At 53.6% G+C, this 18,588-nt stretch overlaps 1 protein-coding gene across 2 annotated transcripts in view; it reads left to right on the forward strand.

Annotated features, from left to right (window-relative positions):
* Positions 1 to 18,588, forward strand: part of SYNDIG1 (synapse differentiation inducing 1) — a gene marked incomplete at both ends in the record, with an annotated part of 56,109 nt that overhangs the window by 11,913 nt on the left and 25,608 nt on the right. The window contains one exon of one of the 2 annotated variants that reach the window (XM_082858057.1): positions 11,211 to 11,348. The exons of the other annotated variant lie outside the window; for it this stretch is intronic. Within the exon in view, the coding sequence (XP_082714183.1) occupies positions 11,211 to 11,348 (138 nt within the window). The remainder of the gene's footprint in view (positions 1 to 11,210; positions 11,349 to 18,588) is intronic. 2 annotated transcript variants of the gene reach the window in all.

Genomic DNA, 18,588 nt, shown 5'->3' on the forward strand with positions numbered 1-18,588 from the left:
CTCCACGTGGGCAGGTCCCGGCTGGCTGGGGTGGGGCCTGGGCGTCTGCATTCCTGACGGCTCCCAGCAAGGCCAGCACTGCAGCCCCTGGACCACACTGTGTGAGCAGTGAGCACAGAGAGCTCCGCTGACCAGTGGTCCAGGCGGCTTCTAACCCACCTCACAGACAGAGAAGGTACAAGGCTCACCCTTTCTGGAAACGTTTCCCTCTCTAGAGATGGGCCGCCTCTGGTACCCCTTTGGATGCCCGAGGACCCATCTCTCCTTCTTCTAAGGATGGCCCTTAACACATGGAGACAATGCTCACCCCCAACCCTGCCCTCCCCGGGGTCCCCCTCTTCCCGGTAGGGCATCACTTTACTCTCCTCACCAACCTGGTCGCTCTGAATCCCTCTTGAAATGAGTCGAGAAATGGATGATCCGGAGGTGATCTGCCCCCTGTGAAGCAGACTGGAGGTCCCTGACCCCCTTTCTGGACCCTCCCTCCCCGAGGCCGGCCAGCGCTACCGGGCAGCACCTGCACCACTGGCTGCCTCTCTCCGGTCCCCGCCCCCGGCCAGTCTCTTTCCATGAGTCCTCACTGCCTCACGCTTAGCCTCAGGGTGGCAGGGGGAAGGTGAGAATGGCTTGAGATCCTCTACACCTGTCTTCTAGAAATGCAGCAACTGCTGCAGCTTCACAGAGGAGGCAGGTGAGCTCCTGGCTGGGTAGCTGCTGGAGGCTTGGGCTATGTCCTGGCTTCGGGCCGTGTGCACAGGAGGTCAGTGTGCTCCTACGGGCTCACAGCTCTGTCCTTTGTTCCAGCTGGAACTGTCCCCCCATGACAGCCCCATCTGCTGTCCTTAGCACGGGCTGGGTGCCCACAGGAGGCCAACCACTGATCTGCCAGCTTTGAGTCCCTTCTCATAACACCTGGAGTCCACCTGGCGGGCAGAGCGTCTACATTTGGGAGGCGGAAGCTAAGGTAGGGGTGACAGGGATTTGCAGGAGAGTTTGGATGGAGCCCAGCTGCCACGTAATGGAGAGAACGGACACTTCCCCAAGCAGGAGATACAAATGGCAAATAAGCACACGGAGATGTTCAACATCACTACCTTCCGAGAAATGCAGACTAAAGCCAAGATGAAAGAGCACTGCACGGCCCTTAGGATGGCGGAATGCCAAGAACTGGCACCACCAAATGCTGGTGAGGACGCAGAAGCGGGAAGGCCTCTCTGGAAGACAATTGGTCATTTTCCTGTAAAAACACCAACACCGAACAACCCAGCAACCCCATTCCCGGGTATTTACTCTAAAGAGACGAAAACCTATGTTCACACAGAAACCTGCACGAATGCATCACAGCCTTTATTAGTAAGAATCAAAAACTGGAATTAAACGCCCTTCGGTGGACGAACGGACGAACACAGAGCGGCACCTCCCTATCGTGGAAAATCACGCAGGAACAAAACAGAGTGAACTGCTGACACCCCCAGCAGCCTGGGTGACCCTCGGGGCCTCGTGCTGAGGGGGCTGTTCGGGGGTCTTGCATTGGACAGGGTCGGTGTCCTGATTTAGGTGCTGGCTCGTGCTTATGTAAGAGGTGGCGGTCAAGGATGTGGGACTCTGTTCTATCTTTGCAGTCCCTACAGGAACTCTGCTCTATTTTTGGAACTTTTATGTGAGTCTAAAATTGTTTCAAAGGGTATGTGTAAGTGTGTGTGTGTGTGTGTGTGTGTGTGTGTGTATACACATATGCATCTCTGTGACCAAGACTTAGTTGAAGAGTTTTTAGATGTGACATCACATCTCACACACACACACAGAGTGAAATAATCTATATGTATACATACATACACATATTGTACAAGGCCATCTTTAATGAATTTTAATACTCTATAATCTTCAAACTAACTAATATATAATTTAAATATCTGCTTTCCTTTCAATAAAGCAGAATATTGCAGAAACGGAAACTGGGAAATTAGTGATTTTTAAAAAACGGCTGGTATCTGATGACCTAGAACAGCCCCAGCCAGTACCTTGACACACAACCAGAGGTTTTCTGTAATGGGATCTTGCACAGAGGCAGCCCTTGGTTTAGAAGATATTCTCATTCTTACAAACTAGGGAGCCCACCTGGGCCATGGGCACATGCAAATGTGCAGGGCAGTGGCCATGGTCAGTGGCGAGGGGCTGAAGGGTGATGGGCTCTGGGGTCCCCGCTCCCAAGTTTCGGGCAGACGGCTTTCTCCTTGCTGCCGAGATGGGAGACGTAGCTCCAAGGGCCTCACGCTGTACAGGGGCTGGTGCCTTGGGCCAGTACCTGATGCTATGAGAAGATGAAGGAGAGATCAAACAAGCCAGGCGGGGGATCCACAGCCTGCCCTCACCGGAGCAGCACAGACGCGACTCCCACTCAAGCCAGAGAGGCTTCTGGAGCCTAGGGTGGAGGGCATGCAAGGGTCTGTGGAGGGAGGTGGCCGCCAGCCTCCAGAGGAAGGCACGTGGTTCCCACCTGCCCCTCCCGTGGCACCAAGTAGCTCTTGCACTTCCTCGGGAGCCAGGGCCTTTCTGGTGGGTGGACAGATGGGTGAGGACAGGTGGATGGACGTTGTATCCCCATAGCTTGTTCCTGGGAGGTGCGTGCTCCGCTGGGCCCTCCACCCTCCTCGCCTGTCAGCCGAGGGCAGCATCCCTGTGGGCCCTAGTGAGCCACCCGCTGCCAGATTCGCCCGGGAGACCTTTGCGACCCGGGCCCCGGTGGTGGGCACGCTCAGCCTCCTGACTGCTCAGTGCCCCAGCTTTGTTCCAGAAGCCGCCTTGGGCTCCGCAGGCCTCTGAGCTCCCGAGGGCAAGTGTGTGACATCCAACACTACTAAGCAGCTTCTCTGTGGAAACATAAAGAGGACAAACCTGATGAAATACCAGCGTAAAATGAATTATTCTTGTGTCATGAAAAGAGTGAATTTGATATTTTTTTCATTTTTCCCTGCAAGGCTCACAGCGTTTCCATTAAAGCATAATGAAAAAAGAGGGGAAAGCATATGCAATTTTTAATCCCCAAAAGAAAGAAATTCAATTTAAAGTATAATTTTTTCCTTCCTAAAACGGCACACGTGTGAGGGGTTTTTTGACTTTTTATTTTCGAAATAATTTCGGACAGAAGAATTGCAAGAACGGTACAGACAACCCCTATATATGGTTGTCACCCGGTTTCCTTCAGTCTTAATGGTTTACCGTGGGTGTGTTCCCATTCTCTCAATGTACATATGTTTTCCTGAGCTCTTCACAAGAAAGTGTCAGACAAGATGTCCTTTTACCCCTAAAAGGACAGTTGTATTTTCTAAAAACAAGTTCAATTATAAAAGTCGGGAAATTGAAATCGTTACAATACTGTCATCTCGTCTATAGACCTTATGTACATTTTCCCAGTTCTTTCAACATTGTCCTTTATAGCGAAAGGCAAGAGTCAGGCCCAGAATCCAGTTCAGGAGCCCATCTTGCATCTTCTTGCTGTGCCTCTTTAGTCCTCTGTAATCTGGTACCTTCTCTGTCACCACCCTCACTCCCTTGACATGCTTGGAGAGTACAGGTCGGTTATTTCACTGGGAGCCCTCCCTCTGGGTCGTCTGGGGATCCTGCTGCTTGGATTCAGGTGACAGCGCTCTGGGCAGGACCGCCGCGGAGGACATGCTTGCCTCCCCGTATCGTGTCGCTGGCGTGTCCCTGGTGCACGTGCCCGTGACCAGCGGTGACTCCATCCCGTGTTGCAGGCGGTGCCTACCAAGTGTCTCCTGGTTGAGCCACGTTTCTCTGGAATTGATAAGTGTCTTGTAGGAGGTGCTGTGTGAGGATGGGGCATCCTGCTTGTCACTGGTTGTTCCCCTACTGGTCTTAACGTCCTTCACAAGCTCCTAACCCCACTGTTCCGTCTGTATTTATTAGCTGGCATTCAGCTGTGGGGAAGAGTTTTCCCTTCCCCCGTATTTATTTGTAGGCATTTATTACTTCATTTCAGGCTGGACCATTGATTCTTACTTTATGGGTTCCTGTCCATCCGTTACGGTATTTACTGTGTGTTTATTCTCACTTTGTTACAGATTTGAGAGCAGGCGCCCCTTCTGGTTGGCTCTGTGTCCTTTTGACACAGCTTGTCATCCATTAGCCAGTTTATCATTATTTCCTGCGCAGAGAGCTGTCCCAGGTCTGTCTTGGATGTTGACGGCCCTGACCCTGAAATCAGCCGTTTCTCCAAAGCACCCCGGCTCCTTGTGTTGGAGAGCCGTGTCTAGAAACCAACGTCCGGGCACTGGGTCTTCTCAGCACCTGGGGGGTGGGCGCATTGTTCCCAGGCCCTCCGGCAGACTGAGCCAGGAGAAACATGTAGCACATAGGTACATAAACACACCTGTGTAATCATGTGTGTGTACACAGACATACTTATTTTTTATCTACTTATAGATAGATAGAAACTAATATCCTCAATCCCATCCAAACAGCTCACACCACTACCACACACTCTTTTTTCACCTGCGCTTTATCCCATGCGGTGGATGCCTCCTAGTTTATGTAACCACTGGATGCCTCATAGCTTATGTAACCACTCTCGTTCGAATGGGCATTTAGGTCGTTTCCAATATCTTGCAGTTACATACTACGTTGCCATGAATAACCTTGAGCGTCTGTATTTTTCTATGATTGGAGGTGAATCTTCAGAATAACACCTAGAACTGAGATTACTGAACCAAAAACTCAGCACGTATTTAATTGTGTTGCATGTCGACAGATCTGCTTCCTAAGGTGTCACAGTTTGCATCCAGCCAGGCTGTGTGCCCACAGCCTAACTGACAGGATGGCTGGTTGTGCTTTTTCATCGTTGACAACCCGATAGGTGAAACATAATATCTCAGTGTGGTTTTCATTCTCCTTTCTCTAAGTGAGGATGCACATCCTTCCACCTGGACCAGGTGAGGCCAGCAGAGCACCCAGGCCACGAAAGTTCAGATGCTGACCCTGCACTCGCGTGAGTCAAGTCCTAGTTCAAACCAATCTAAACCCACGGTGCCAAAACTATCAATAACTTGGACTTTTCCGTCTGCAAACCGTAGGTTACCCTCTGGCAAACGTAACGTAAAGGGGAAGCAAGATCTAAAGAAGCGACCATCACCTCATGCAGTTGCACATGTAGCTCTTAGGTGCAGAATATCACACGTGGAAATAATGCAGGTTTGAAGCAGGGATTCACATTTAGAAACTGGATCCGCAGGTGATAAATCGACACGCCAGGGCTGGTCTCGGTTGTGACACCCACACCCGTGGTTGGTCCTGGAGGGCTGTGTCTGTGTGTATTTCCTGGTTTCTTGTCTGATGTGGGATAAGCCCTGGTCGCAGCAGTGGAAAGCGGCCCGCACTCCACACGGTCTGCTGGGGGCCCCTCTCCCACACCAAGTCCCCTCACTCCCTATAGCTCTGCGTGTGTACGGTGCTCATTCCAGGCCCAGGGCCTTTGCACACGCTAGTCCCACTTCCTTACCGAGCAAGGGGCCTTCAGAGGGGAGTCACAATTTCTTGGACAAAATCTGAAGTCCAGTGAACAACCTGATTATATCCACACTGTGAAAACAAAAACACGACAGTGAAAAAATAATATAATTTCCAACATAGATTGACTGCTTGCTACATGCAGGTTGGTTTTACCTGATGCCTGTAGTGTTATTTTAAACCAGGTCTTCTGTCTTTGAAAACACACGATGTGTATTTGTTCTTTGTGCCTGTTTATTTGGAGGTAGATGGGATTCATCATCCTGGATGTCCACGTTCCTCTGTGTCCCCATCTTCTCACCCTCCCAGACGTTCGCTGAGTGTGGTGGTCTTGCCCTGGTTGAAGTTTTAGGGTGTCTTAACCCCCCAGTTCTTCCACAGCCTCTGCAGCAGATGCTCTCAGCCCACCCCCGAGTATCACCCCTGCAGGAGAAGCCCCCTGGCCTGGCCTTTGCCCACCTGAGGACCTTCTCTGGGCCCTGAAGCCTTCCCCACAATGTGGGAGAACCTCTGCCCCCAGGCACTCGCCAAAACTGCCAGGAGGCGGTTCCCCGGGGGTTCCCTCTACCACATGGCCCCCGAGGTCCCAGAGGGACCAGGCTCCAGGCTCCCACAGAGGACCTGCCTTGGTAAAACGCCCTTTACAGACTCTGGTCTGGCCACGTCCCACCTCCCCTCTTCCCTGCCAGCATTTCCCATGGTCCTCTACCAAGAAAACAAGTGCACCCAGTCCTTGACTCAAGATCTGCTTCTGGGGGAACTAAACTAAGACGGGTCCTGAGAACGTTTGGTAGGACCGTCCTCAGGACCCCTGAGCACTTCCAGATCAGAAGAAGGGCAAGTCTTAGAGGGAGCCTGTCATCGTAACCCAACCATCGGATTGAAGACCATAGCTGGTGAGAAAACGGTGTTTAAATTAATTCAGGAAAGTTGAGTAACAGCCCCCCGGTAGAATTTACGGCACAGCGTGTTTAGATACTAAAATATGTCCCCCAGGTTCCATGCCGTTGAGCCCCCAGACCCCTGCACTTCTTTGCATCTATGACCCCGTGTGAAATACACGGAGTGGGTCCCCAGCAGAGTCTGGTTTTGATTCATCTGATTCCGGGTAAAGGAGAGGCCAGCGGGCCTGAGGTGCCAGGGGAGCCTGGGCCAGAGGATTCTGCCGAGCGCTGAGGGATCTGGTCTTCCATAGCTCACCTGCCCATGGAAGACCCCCAAGTGGAAACAAGTGGACCAGTGGGGCTACCCCGACAGTGCAGGTGAGGGAGTGTGGCCCAGCGCCCTCCCTGCAAGGACTTCAGGGCTCACAACCCAGACAGTGGTCAGGAGAGGCACTTCCGTGCGCGGTTGTGGAAGCTCCAGGTGTCAGCGGCGCTCACCCACACTCCTCGCTCCTCCGACGTGGACGGGATGTTGCAGCCCCAGAACATCTGGAGGGTCTGTGACCGACATGAGGAGGATGGGGGGCTGCGTCCACCTGCCTTTGTCCTCGGTTCTGTCCATCAGCCTCCCTGGATGAGACAGCCTTGAACCTGACCGAGTCACCGTCCTCCCACTGTGGTCCCACCTGAGTGGACGGTTAGGACCCTAGGGCTCACAGGAAGGAGAGGAGCCTGGGGCAGCGGCGCTGACTGCCCACGTGGACTGAGGGCCCGGTTCCTCCCACGCATTCTGGGCAAACCCTGGAGCCTGGCTGCTTCTCAGATGCTGTCCATGTCGGCTAAGGGCACTTGGGAATTCTTCATGCGTTCAACACGTGTGCTGTTGGTACCTGCTATGTGCAGTCTGTGTGCTGTCCCGTGTGATGGACACTGGCCACCTGTGCCACCTGAGGCCCCGGCAGGTGGTAGGGTGGCTGAGGAACTACGTCGGGCATCTTTGATTTGGGTAATTTAAGCAGCTCCGTGGGGCGGTGGTGCCTTGCTGGTCAACACAGACTTGGGCTCCGCGGGCTGAGGCTCTGATCTTCACCCTCAGTGACCTGGTGGGTCTGACCTGCATCTCAGGGAGCCTGGGTGCTGTGCTGAGTTCCCATCCTGCTCTGCCAGCTGCTCCCTGGGCCCCCGACACAATGTCTCCAAGCAGGGCCTCAGGGAAGCGCTGAGGGATCCCACTCCACAGGAGGACGGAGGGCGGGGGCACCCCCCACCTGTCAGCACGTCTGTGTCTTGGTGAGTCTCATTGCCCAATAACCTTGCTTATTGTAGAAAAACTATACCCCAGAAATGCAAAAAGAAAAAAAAACAAAAAACACTGATATGCCCGCCATCCAGACGCATCTTAATTTCTGACTTTCTGGAGGAAATATAACTTCTTCCACTTTCCACCCTGGTTTTTCCCTCGGTTATTACAAGCACCTTTCCAGGGCAATGAATAAACATCTACATCCTCATTTTCCATGACCACGTAGAGGCCTCTGTGATTTTGCGTTTTTGAAGTGGTGCTGTCGGGAACACACCGTGCAGGCTCCCCAGGGCATCCCGATCCCGAGTCCATCCTGGTCTCCACCCGCAGCCCCCGCCCAGGCCACGCAGAGACGCTCCCCAGAATTAGGCAGCAGAGAAGCCCAGGGGCTGAGGAGGGAGTGGGGCTCCAGGGAGCCGGGCAGTGGTGAGGGGACAGTGAGACCTTGAGAGAGACGAGGGACGAGGCCGAGCCCCTGCACCCCTTCACCCTCGGGGCTGTGCTCACAGGGCCGATGTGCATCCCGCCTGGTGCTATGATTATCCTAGTCAATCTTCCCAAGGAAGGAACCCCAGGGGACAGAGAGCCAGCTCCCTGCGTGGAGGTCATGGACGAGGGCGGACTGTGTGGGCAGTGGTGGGCTGGGGGAGGAGGACAGCAGCCCCTGTACTGCTCTGCCCCCTCATAGTATCTGTTCCTTCAACCACGTGAACTGTGAATGTCTCTGGAAGCGTCCACCCTGCCTTGCAGATATTCTAAGCTAACGCCCCATGAAGAGGATTTTCAGAAACAGCTGCTGTGCGTGGTGTGTTTTCTCTACTCGCTTTGATGGTGTCTCCGTCGCCACCCGCCCCCAGGGTCCTCCTCTCCTCTCCTCTATCTGTTGGTGCGATGCCCATGGCCGCTTGTACCCACAGCACTGCCGTGGATGGGAGGGAGATGGTACAGAGGGCTGGGCTGTTTTTGTCTGCCCTGTCATTTGTCTGAATTTTTAAAAACCTATTTTAATGAAAATGGACTAGTTATTTTGGTGCCGTGTAGCCACGACTTTGTAGTTTACAGATGTGTTTCCCTTATGCTCTATGGAAAAGTCTGTGACGACTTTGTGGGGGGAACCTTTGCTTCACAGGCATGGTGGTGTCATTTGAAGTTGTTTCCAAAGATGGGGGTCGACGCCCAGGCAGCCCTGTGTGGTTTGTGGCCACTGCTCACTGATTGCGGAACTTTCCACTGACCACCCTGGCCACTGGCCACCAACAGACCAGTCGAGAAGTGGTTATCAAAATCCCAGGGCCAAGGGGTACAGAGAGGACACCCCAGCTTTAGGCAAGAAGCAACTAAGGGCAGTGGGGTTGATTGGTGGCCAGACGCTGGTGTCCAGACAGCTGACAGCGCAGAAGTCTGCAGTAAGCGGCCACTGGCCAGACGGTTCTGTAGTTTGGGGACACCGTAACCGCCCAGATCCCAGCAGTGTCCTTTGTAAAGTAGAAATGACAAGAGAAATAGCCACAGCAGCTATTTCCAGATTTGGAGTAAGATTCCAGCCAGCCCAGGTATTTAAACCCTCAGTAAACGAAAACAAAACCGAAACGCTCCACCACAGCCAAAAGCCTGAACAGGTGCCCACAGACAGAGCTGCGGCTTGGGTGCATCCAGACCCGTCGAATGACGCGCATCCTCCGGGACGTCTGTCCTTCGGCCCCGTCCTCCGTGTCTCTCGGGGGCCTCGGATCCCGCCCTGCAACCGTCGCTTCAGGGTCCCTCCCCAGGCCCCGTGCAGAGGGCCATCGGGGAAGGTCGGCTGTTGCAGCCCAGCCTGAGGCGCCGAGCGCTGTGCTCCCAGCGTGGACACCGCGGGCCTCCTGGGCAGCTCGTCCTGGGGACCCTGCCTGGCGTCCTTCACCTGGATGGAAGGTTCTGGCCTCCCTGCGGGCCGGCAGATGTGCGTCTGCCCCTCAGCCCTCAGTCCCCAGATCCCACCGAGCGAGATGCCTCCCTGAAGGCTGCTCGTGCCCTCTCTGCAGCGGTGAGGATGGGCCTTTCCCTTTCCCTTTATTGTTTGAGAGGTGATGCTGCAGAGGAAAGACAGGAATTCCGCAGACCTGGCCCAGCAGAGGGGAGGCTGCAGGGTCCTGGAAAGACGACCCCAGGGACGGTGACCGACCAGGGCAAGAGCCTGCCCTGCAGGAAGGAGCTGGTCCTCACTGGGAAGGGATGCCTGGGATTGGGACCCATGGGGTGCATGCATGTGTGTGTCTCTGTGTGTGTGTGTGTGTGTGTGTGTGAGTCTGTGTGTGTCTGTGTGTGTATGTGTGTGTGCGTGTGTGTGTCCATGCATGTGTATCTGTGTGTGTGTCTGTGTGTCTGTGTGTGTCTGTGGGTGTGTCTGTGTGTGTTTGTGTCCGTGTGTGTATCTGTGTGTGTTTGTGTGCCCGTGTGTGTACCTGTGTGTGTTTGTGTATCTGTGTGTGTACGTGTGTCTGTGTGTGTATCTGTGTGTCTGTCCATGTGTGTGTATCTGTGTGTGTGTCTGTGTGTGTCTCTGTGTCCGTGTGTGTGTGTCTGTGTGTATCTGTGTGTGTCTGTGTGTGTGTATTTGTGTGTGCGTGTGTGTGTGTCCATGTGTGTGTATCTGTGTGTGTCTGTGGGTGTGTCTGTGTGTGTTTGTATGTGTCTGTGTATCTGTGTGTGTCTCTGTGTGTTTGTGTCCATGTGTGTATCTGTGTGTGTTTGTATATCTGTGTGTGCACGTGTGTCTGTGTGTGTATCTGTGTGTGTGTCTGTCCATGTGTGTGTATCTGTGTGTGTGTCTATGTGTGTCTCTGTGTCCGTGTGTGTGTGTCTGTGTGTGTGTTTGTGTGTGTGTGTGCACATGCGGGGGGCAGCTGGGCACTGTGTGGACAGTGCATCACCCACTTCCATCCTGGGCCCCTAGAGAAAGTCCCTGTTTGAGATTGGGGTGAGCCCCTCCAAATTCACCTGTTTTCTCTCAGATGAGACACAAACAGTCCAGCAGGAAGCTTCTAGCACAGGCTGAGTAGAGGCTCTGATTGGCAGTTTTACACGTGTTTGATTAACCAAAACAGGAGGGACACCCGGGCTTGAGACCAGGCCCAGTGACGTCCTTACTCAGATCAGAGTCTAAGGCAAGAAGGGGGTTCAGGGAAGGTCCTGGCCCCGACACCTGCCCTGCCTCACCCTAAAACCAGCTTGAAGTCTTGGAACAAAGAGTGGACTCCAACTCTGCCTGTGCGCTTCCCACCCAGCCCCGTCCTCCGACGGTCAAACCTTCACCCAGCTGTCCGCACCCCATCCCAGAGATCCGCAGGTCTGTGAGGTTTAATCTCCCATCGAGCAACCCAGAGCCCATCCTTGGGGTTTTTCTCTTCCTGTGGGGGACACACACTTGCCAGGAGGACTTGCCAGGCCTGAGCCCCACTTCGGGGGATGATGGAGAGACCCCTGGTAACCTCGCTCTCCATCCCCATCTCTCCCGGCAGAGCGACTACTCCAGTGACACAGAGAGCGAGGACAACTTCCTCGTGATGCCCCCGCGGGACCACCTGGGCCTTAGCGTCTTCTCCATGCTCTGCTGCTTCTGGCCCCTGGGCATCGCCGCCTTCTACCTGTCGCACGAGGTAAGGCCTCCCTGTGGATCACGCGCACACGGCTGGTGCACCCAGGCCATCGAGGAGAGCCTGCTTGGGGGTGGAGAGCCATCAGGGGGAACCGGGCAGGGGGTGCCCAGCCTCACCCCATCAGGCCCGGGACACATCCTCTGACAGTGGCCACTGGGAAAGCAGCGGGTTGGGAGCCCGGCCTCCACACCAGCAGGACTGACCCCATGTTGGGCGCGGACTTGGTACACACTGGGAACGGAGGCAAAGCGGGTTTGGTTTTCTTCGTGAAAGGCTCACACGTAAAATAGAGTCCAATCTTGCGGCGCCTGTGTGCTTATCCCAAACTAAGGTTCTGGAGGAAACGGCCTGTCTGGTGGGTAACCGTGCCCTCCGTGCTTTAAGGGCATCGATTCCCAGCCCTTTTTCACAGCAAACGTCCTCCATGTGCCTTCACGGAGCCCAGGTTTTGAAAGATTTCCTCTAGCAAATGGGGAGCCTTCATTCAGAAATGATCTACATTCCCGTTTTTATTAATCAAAGGAAGATGTGTACGTGCCAATTAAAGCATGAGTTTCAGCATCACCTGTCATCCCCACCAGACGGGAGATAAAGGCAGCCCCTTCCTCTGGCCCCGGAGCCCACCGCATCCTCAGGGCACCGGGCTCCCTCTCCAGCATCCAGGGCTCTCGGGCCTACCGGCCATGTCTCACGCTTAAAGCACTGATTCCTCTAGGCCTGAGAACAGACCCCTGGCCTCTCACTGCTTCTTGCCATTGTCAGTACTGATTCGGTTTGTTGGGTGAGTGGAGAGTCCCTTTATGTGTGTTCCCGTGTCCCCTGACCCCACGAGGAGCAGGGGGAGAAGAGGACACACTGGTGGCCCCCTGAGGGCAGGCACCTCTTCACAGGGACACTGAGAGGCCCCAGAGGCCCTTCCAGGGGGACATGGCGGGGCCGCTGCTTGAGGTCCCCCCTCTGGAGGATGGACGGGTACGGGGAGGGGTGATGGGGACCGTCCTGCACCGCTGGGGTTGGGTCAGGTGGCTGTGTCACGTCCAGCTTTGACCTGGAGGATGTGTCTGAGCTTCTCTTTTGCGACCTTGTCCCACACATGCCAGAGGCCTCTGCTCTGGGGGCACAAGCCGAGGCTGCAGGGCAAGACTCCAGGCTGTCAGGGGCCTGAGCAGCTGTGGGTGGAGCGAGGCCGGGATCTCCCAGACCCAAGCAGTGGCCGCGGTCGCTGCGTGCACCAAGGATTGGGACGCACAGCGGGACCCAGACAGATGCCCTCGATGTGCAGATGGTGTCCCCAGAAGACCCCAGGCCCAGAGCCCAGCGCCCCGTGTCAGCTGCGCCCTGAGCCTGGGTTAACGCGCTGCAAACAGGCAAGAGGGTTTCTCCAGGAGAAGGAAGCTCAGGAGGACAGAGCCCAGAGAACCAGGGCCCAAGTGTAACGTCAGCCACCCCCTGCATCCCAGTCTTGACACATGGAGGGGTGAAGGGGGCGGCCCACTCCCAGCCTCCCAGCCTGGCCTACTGACAAACCCCATCACCCCCAGGGCGTGCCCTCCAAGCCAGAGCTGTGTTCTGATTGCCAAGTTGTAGAACGGGACTCATATTTTTATCATGGGTTCCACAGGGCAGATGCTCCCTGTTCAGAGAGATGCAAGTGGACATTGGTGTCACTTGTCACCTGCCGGCAGAGGCCAGGTGAGCCCTGGATAAGCGTGGGCTGGGGGTGGGGGCTGCCCAGGAAATGTTGTCTACGTGCCAGGATGCAGAAGTCATCCCTGGTCTTGGCTTCTCCATGTACCTTGGGGGAGGCCTGTCTCTGGGGCAGGGCAAGCCGTGCACAGCATCCTTGTCTAAAAGATGGTAAATACAATAAAAATCCAGCCACAGTAGAGGAGACTGGCATGAGATCCTTCTTCTCAGAAAGTAACGTTACTCTTCACACCTTAAGAACCTCCTAGACTCGGGCCTGATGAGTCAGGATGTTTAATACATTTGATGGGAAAGGATTCTGATCATCTGTTAACGGCAAGTGAAACAGTCTCCGTGGAGGCCGCTGGTCACATTCTCAGGGGTGAAGAGCCAGCATTTTGAGGCCTGCGGGGTTGCCTTTGCTGTTGGAATAAGAGAAGGGGCTCTGGGGTCCCTGGCCCTCAGCCCCTCTTTTTCTTGTGCTGTGAGCGTGCACCCCTTGGTGGACACATCTCCACGGGAACTCGCGGCTGAGACCCTGGCGCGCGGGTCCCTTCAGGGTCAGCGTGGTTCTGGACTGCACTGCAGGCCCAGGAGGCTGGCAGCCCCTGGCACATGGTGCTTCAGCCCAGCCTTGAGCCCGCCAGGCCTTCTGTTCGTGCCTATTCAGCCTGACTGTAGACGCAGGAAATCGGAATTGTCGGCACACACGTGGGTCCCCAGGTCAAGGGACACCTGGAAGGAGACGTGGGATCTTTTCTCCAACAGATTTTATGATTCGAAAAAGGCCTCAAGTAGCAGTAACAGTGGTGATAAAAGTGTCAGAGAGGTGGGTACCACCTGCACCTCTGGGCCCCGGCCTGCGTTGAACACCGCACACCTGCCTTCTTGGGTGGTCCTGGCCAGCAGTGTCGACACCCCCAGCTCAGTTAGAAAGGCGTGTTGTCTGGCCCACCGACCCGCTGCATCAGAGCCACTGGGTGGGGGGGGGGGGGGAACCGGCTTTTGAACAAGCCCTCCCCCCGCTCCTGATGCTGCCGTAGTCTGAGCAGTTGCACACGCGTGATCTCATGGGAAGTCCATGACAGGGCACTGCCATCACGTCACTTTGTGGCCATGGAATCAGGGGTCAGTGAAGGCGATGGCGTCCTAAGGCCAGACCTGCTGGCGGTGGGCCTGGCCCCCGGCCTTAGTGTGGAGGCCTGAGGGCAGCGTTTGTCCACAGCTTCACTTTACTCCAGTGCTAATCATTTGATCCAGCTCCCAGTGCAGGCAAGTTTTATACACTTTTTATAGAGGAAGGTGTTGTGTGTAGTTTTGGTGGGTCCACCCAGAAAACGATGCTCTGAATGATGTGGAAGATAGAAAGGACCCCAGATTTGCTGCGCGATGGCTGTGAGCTAGTTGATGTGCCCACTTTATCTTATTTAATCTTGGCAATGAGTCTGAAAGGTGGGAATTTATTATCCCCATTTTTATGGATGAAAAGACTGAAGTTTCAAGGGATTAAATAACACAGAAATCAGAGAGGTAGCAAGTATGGATACATGATGCAACTATCAATGCTTCTAACACTTAAAATCAAATTTCCTGCAACATAACTTTGACTTTTATCTGCAAACAAAAATAGAAAAGCACAGTTCTCGCTTCTAAATCTTGTCCCCACCTGCTTGGAGCGTGTTACAGTGAGGAAGAGAAGCCTTCTAGACGGGATTGGGAGCTTACCTGGGCACCTTCACCAGCAGGGCAGGTGTGAGTTTGAGACTGGAGCTGGAAGACCCTCCCCGACTCCCCAGCCCACCTCCGCTGCCCCGAGGCCGTGGGTCCGGAGCTCCCGCTGGCGGGAGGCCTGAGGGCTCCGTGCACTGCGTCGGCCTCAGGCATCTTCTACATTTGAGCATCTATTATGTCTTGATTTCACTTCCTAAAATGTTTCTTTCCTTTCTTAACTGCATTATTATAACTATAATTAAATGAGAAAAGGGAATTAAGCGTCAGATTATGAATTCTATAAATAGCACCAGCGTTTCAAGTATTCTTTAATATTTCCTAAAGAATCTGTAGCTGTCTTCTGCAGAAGGTTCACTAGTGGTATCATTAGAAGCAGAAATCTATAGTTCTTCTACAGAGACCGTGTTCCTCTTACAACAGGAATGTTTCTTAATTAGAAAATTGAAGGCTGGGTTGAGGAACTTAGATTTTCTGTCACCTGAATTCCCGTTCCTTCCAGCGCTGACAGGAACTCGCCCTGGCTCTTTGCATGAGTGGCCTGGTGCAATGGGACAAAGAGAACAAAGCCCATGGGAGCCTTATTCAGACTCAGAAGTGGCGTCGCCGTGTGAATAAAGGATGGAAAGCCCCGGGGGGCTCGCCGAGTCCCGGCTACACGTGTGTCTGATGCAGAGACCTGCACACCCGTGTTCTGTTCAGTCGTTTCGTAAAGATGAACCATGTGGCTGATAAACGTGGCATCTCTTGAGGGTGTCCAGACCCAGCTGGGAGGAGTCACCACGGCTCAATATCAAGTCAAGCTGCTAAATGCTCCGGGCACGCGCCACACGCAGGTCGGTGAACAGCCAGCACGAACCCCTCCTCCTCTGGGCGCCCTGGAGACAGTGCCGAGCTCCCTCCTCTGAGCTGCCCGCCAAGGAGGGGCTGCCACCAGTCGTAGGCTGAGGGCTCCCCCCAGGAGGAAGCAACAGAGACAGAGGTGACCTGGGGGGCCAGGGAAGACAGGGCAGGGCCGGAGAGTCTTGAACGCAAACTGGAGTCTGTCTATTAACTGAGCGTTTTAAGCCAGAGAATAAGGGTGGGCAATACAACAGCATAAAGGGTGGTCAGAGGACACGGCACGGAAGCAGCACTCTCTGGAATAGAGTCAACTCAGAGCAGAATATCCTTTCACAAGAAAGCAAGCAGACACGTGTGTCAGGCACTGCGGGGCCTCCGTGGATTTCTCCTGCGCAGCCTTGGGGTCGCATGAGACAGATGCAGCGAGACAGGCCTCTTCACCTCCCTCCACCCTCCCATCCGCCAGGAGCTTAGTTACAACAAAGCCTTGAGTGGCAGATGCCTCAGATGCTTTTAGGAGCTGTCGCCTGTCCATCACTAACCATTCATCTCACCAGAGAGACCGGCATTTCCACGTTCTCTTAGCTAAACCTTGTCACAAAGACAGATTTTGGAAATGCTCATTTTTTTTTTCAAAGTTGTGTGCTTAGAACAGGTGCATTACATAAAACTGGACCCCGTGTCCTCCACACACTCAGTGGTGTGGTTTATAATCATCCGTAGGTCTGGAGGAAATGTTTTATATATGTCACCATGCACCTCTTTTATCCTCAAGTTCATTATTCTCCAATGCCCCCTGATTTATAGTAAGTTGAGTACCGCCTGGTGACTGCGTCTGTAAGCAGTAGCAGATTCAGAATTAGCACAAGACCCAACTTCATACGTGAGAGTCACGGGTCCTCTAACAGGTGGAGTTATCATCTGGTTTAGCAGGGTAACTAAGTACTAAAGCCATGAACTCTGCTGGAGTCACAGAGGAGGACCTGGCACAGCCTGTTCCAGCCCCAGGAGGTGTGGAGAAGCAGGAGCGATGGGACCACCTGGGAAGAAAGATGCTACCAAGGGGGCGAGGGGGTGGGAAGGATTTGGACCAGGCCCACCTCTCCCCCCAGGGTTATGGTGAGGGAGCGGCTAGGCTGCAGGAGCCCCACCAGGTGCGGGAATGGCACTGACTTTGCAGAAATGGAGTATAAACATGACTAGAAGGATGGCCTGATATATCAGATGGATATATTTTAACCTGTATCAGGAAAACATGCAACACAGCTTAATGGTCTGGAGTGATCACTTTCCCCCTCCCCTCCCCCTTCTCTCTCCCTCCCTCCCCTCCTTCCTCCTCCCTGGATCTCTCCTGCCCCATCTCTATCTCCCTCTCCGTATGTGTATTTGATATGCTGATTGTAGCTTCTGAGAGCTGTTTTGCAACTTCTGGATCTAAACAATTCTGTATAACTATTAATGATCTGGTGCAGCCAGGACAAATCAGATTTCTGATCTATTTTTCTTCCTCCAGAACGCATGCTGGAGTTGAGTCACTGATCTCAGCTTGTGTTGGTGGATAGATGAACAAATGCATCATATCTGTTCTGTTCCCTGGAGCGTATTAGATGGATTTTTTTTTTGCAGTTATCGTTTATGCATTGTCTCAGTAATTAGTATCTCGATTTTGTGATTATTTGTCTGGAGCAGAGAAACCCGTGCGTTGATTGTCCAAGGGCAGAGCCCACACAGTGCCTGGGAGTCCAGAGTTCAAATCCCAGTGTGTGTTACATTCTTCCCTCTGGCCTCATGCTCACCTCAAATTACGTTTGCAAATGCGTGATCTTTTTGCTTTTAGATGATGTATCTAAAGCTGTAAGGACGTAGCCCCTAAAAGCATGGTTGGTCTTTTCTTTCCCATGTCTTCTGAGATTGAGGCTCTGCACAGGTCCTATGACATCCCAAGGACCAAACAAAAGGTGCAGTCCCAGGAGCTCCTGCTTCTGTGCAGTGGCTGTGCCTCTGAAGGCTGAGTCCAGCCTGCCCAGAGCCTAGACACACTTAGCTGAACATGCCCTGGTCCATGACAGACACCAGTCTCACCACAGGCGTCCCTGGATATGGCCACGGGGAAGGCCAGGCCACTGATCCATCTCACTGTCTGCAGCACGAAGCCTCACCTCACAGGCAGGACAGTACCTCCTGTGTCTGGACTCCCAAGTATAGTGATACCAACAGAACATAGAAATTCGAGAACAGTTGTGATGAGTCACTGGTTGATGAGCACATCATAGATTCTCGTGGGAATGAGGGTCATTTGGGGTACATCTCTGATGTTTTGATGTTGACAATAATGAAATTTAAGTCTTTCTCACTGAGAGACCCCTCACTGGACTACCTCACCCATGGGGCCAGCTAGCTGTACATGGGAGTCAAAAGTACTGATGACATTACACCTGCACCTTGGCTGTAAAAACTGGTGCAGCGAGAGGACGGGACCCTGGCTCAAGACTCTGGGTGGGCTGCTCTCAGGAGGTCCCCTCTTTTCTTGCTTCCTTGATGAGCTTTGGCATTTTCTGGCACTTGAGGGTTGCGTGAATCCCAGACATAGAGCCTAGAAGATGCTGAATTTCGAGCTGGAAAATTACCTTGAGCACAGCATGTACTGAGACCTGCAGTCTCTTACCTGTGTGTAAAGCTTCTCATTCTTACTTTCCCTTCTCTCCTTTTAGACAGGGATTCTTCATTTCTAACCTTTGGTTTTATTTAAATGATTGATACATATAACTAGGAAGGAGTCCTTGAAACACAACTGCAGCACGTGTTTACTTTGGTCTGAGCTTTGCGTTGCGGCGATGTTCACACACACACGAGGGCAGGGTCGAAGGAGCCCCACGTATTCAGCGTGAGCTGGTTGGGGAGAGCTGTGGAGGCGGCTGCCTCCAAAGTAATTCAAAGATAAATGATGAAGCAGCGAGTTCTTAGATGACACGATGCAGATTGC

Source organism: Leucopleurus acutus (genome assembly GCF_964270905.1).
Source record: "Leucopleurus acutus genome assembly, chromosome: 16".
In the NCBI taxonomy this organism is placed as follows: domain Eukaryota; kingdom Metazoa; phylum Chordata; class Mammalia; order Artiodactyla; family Delphinidae; genus Leucopleurus; species Leucopleurus acutus.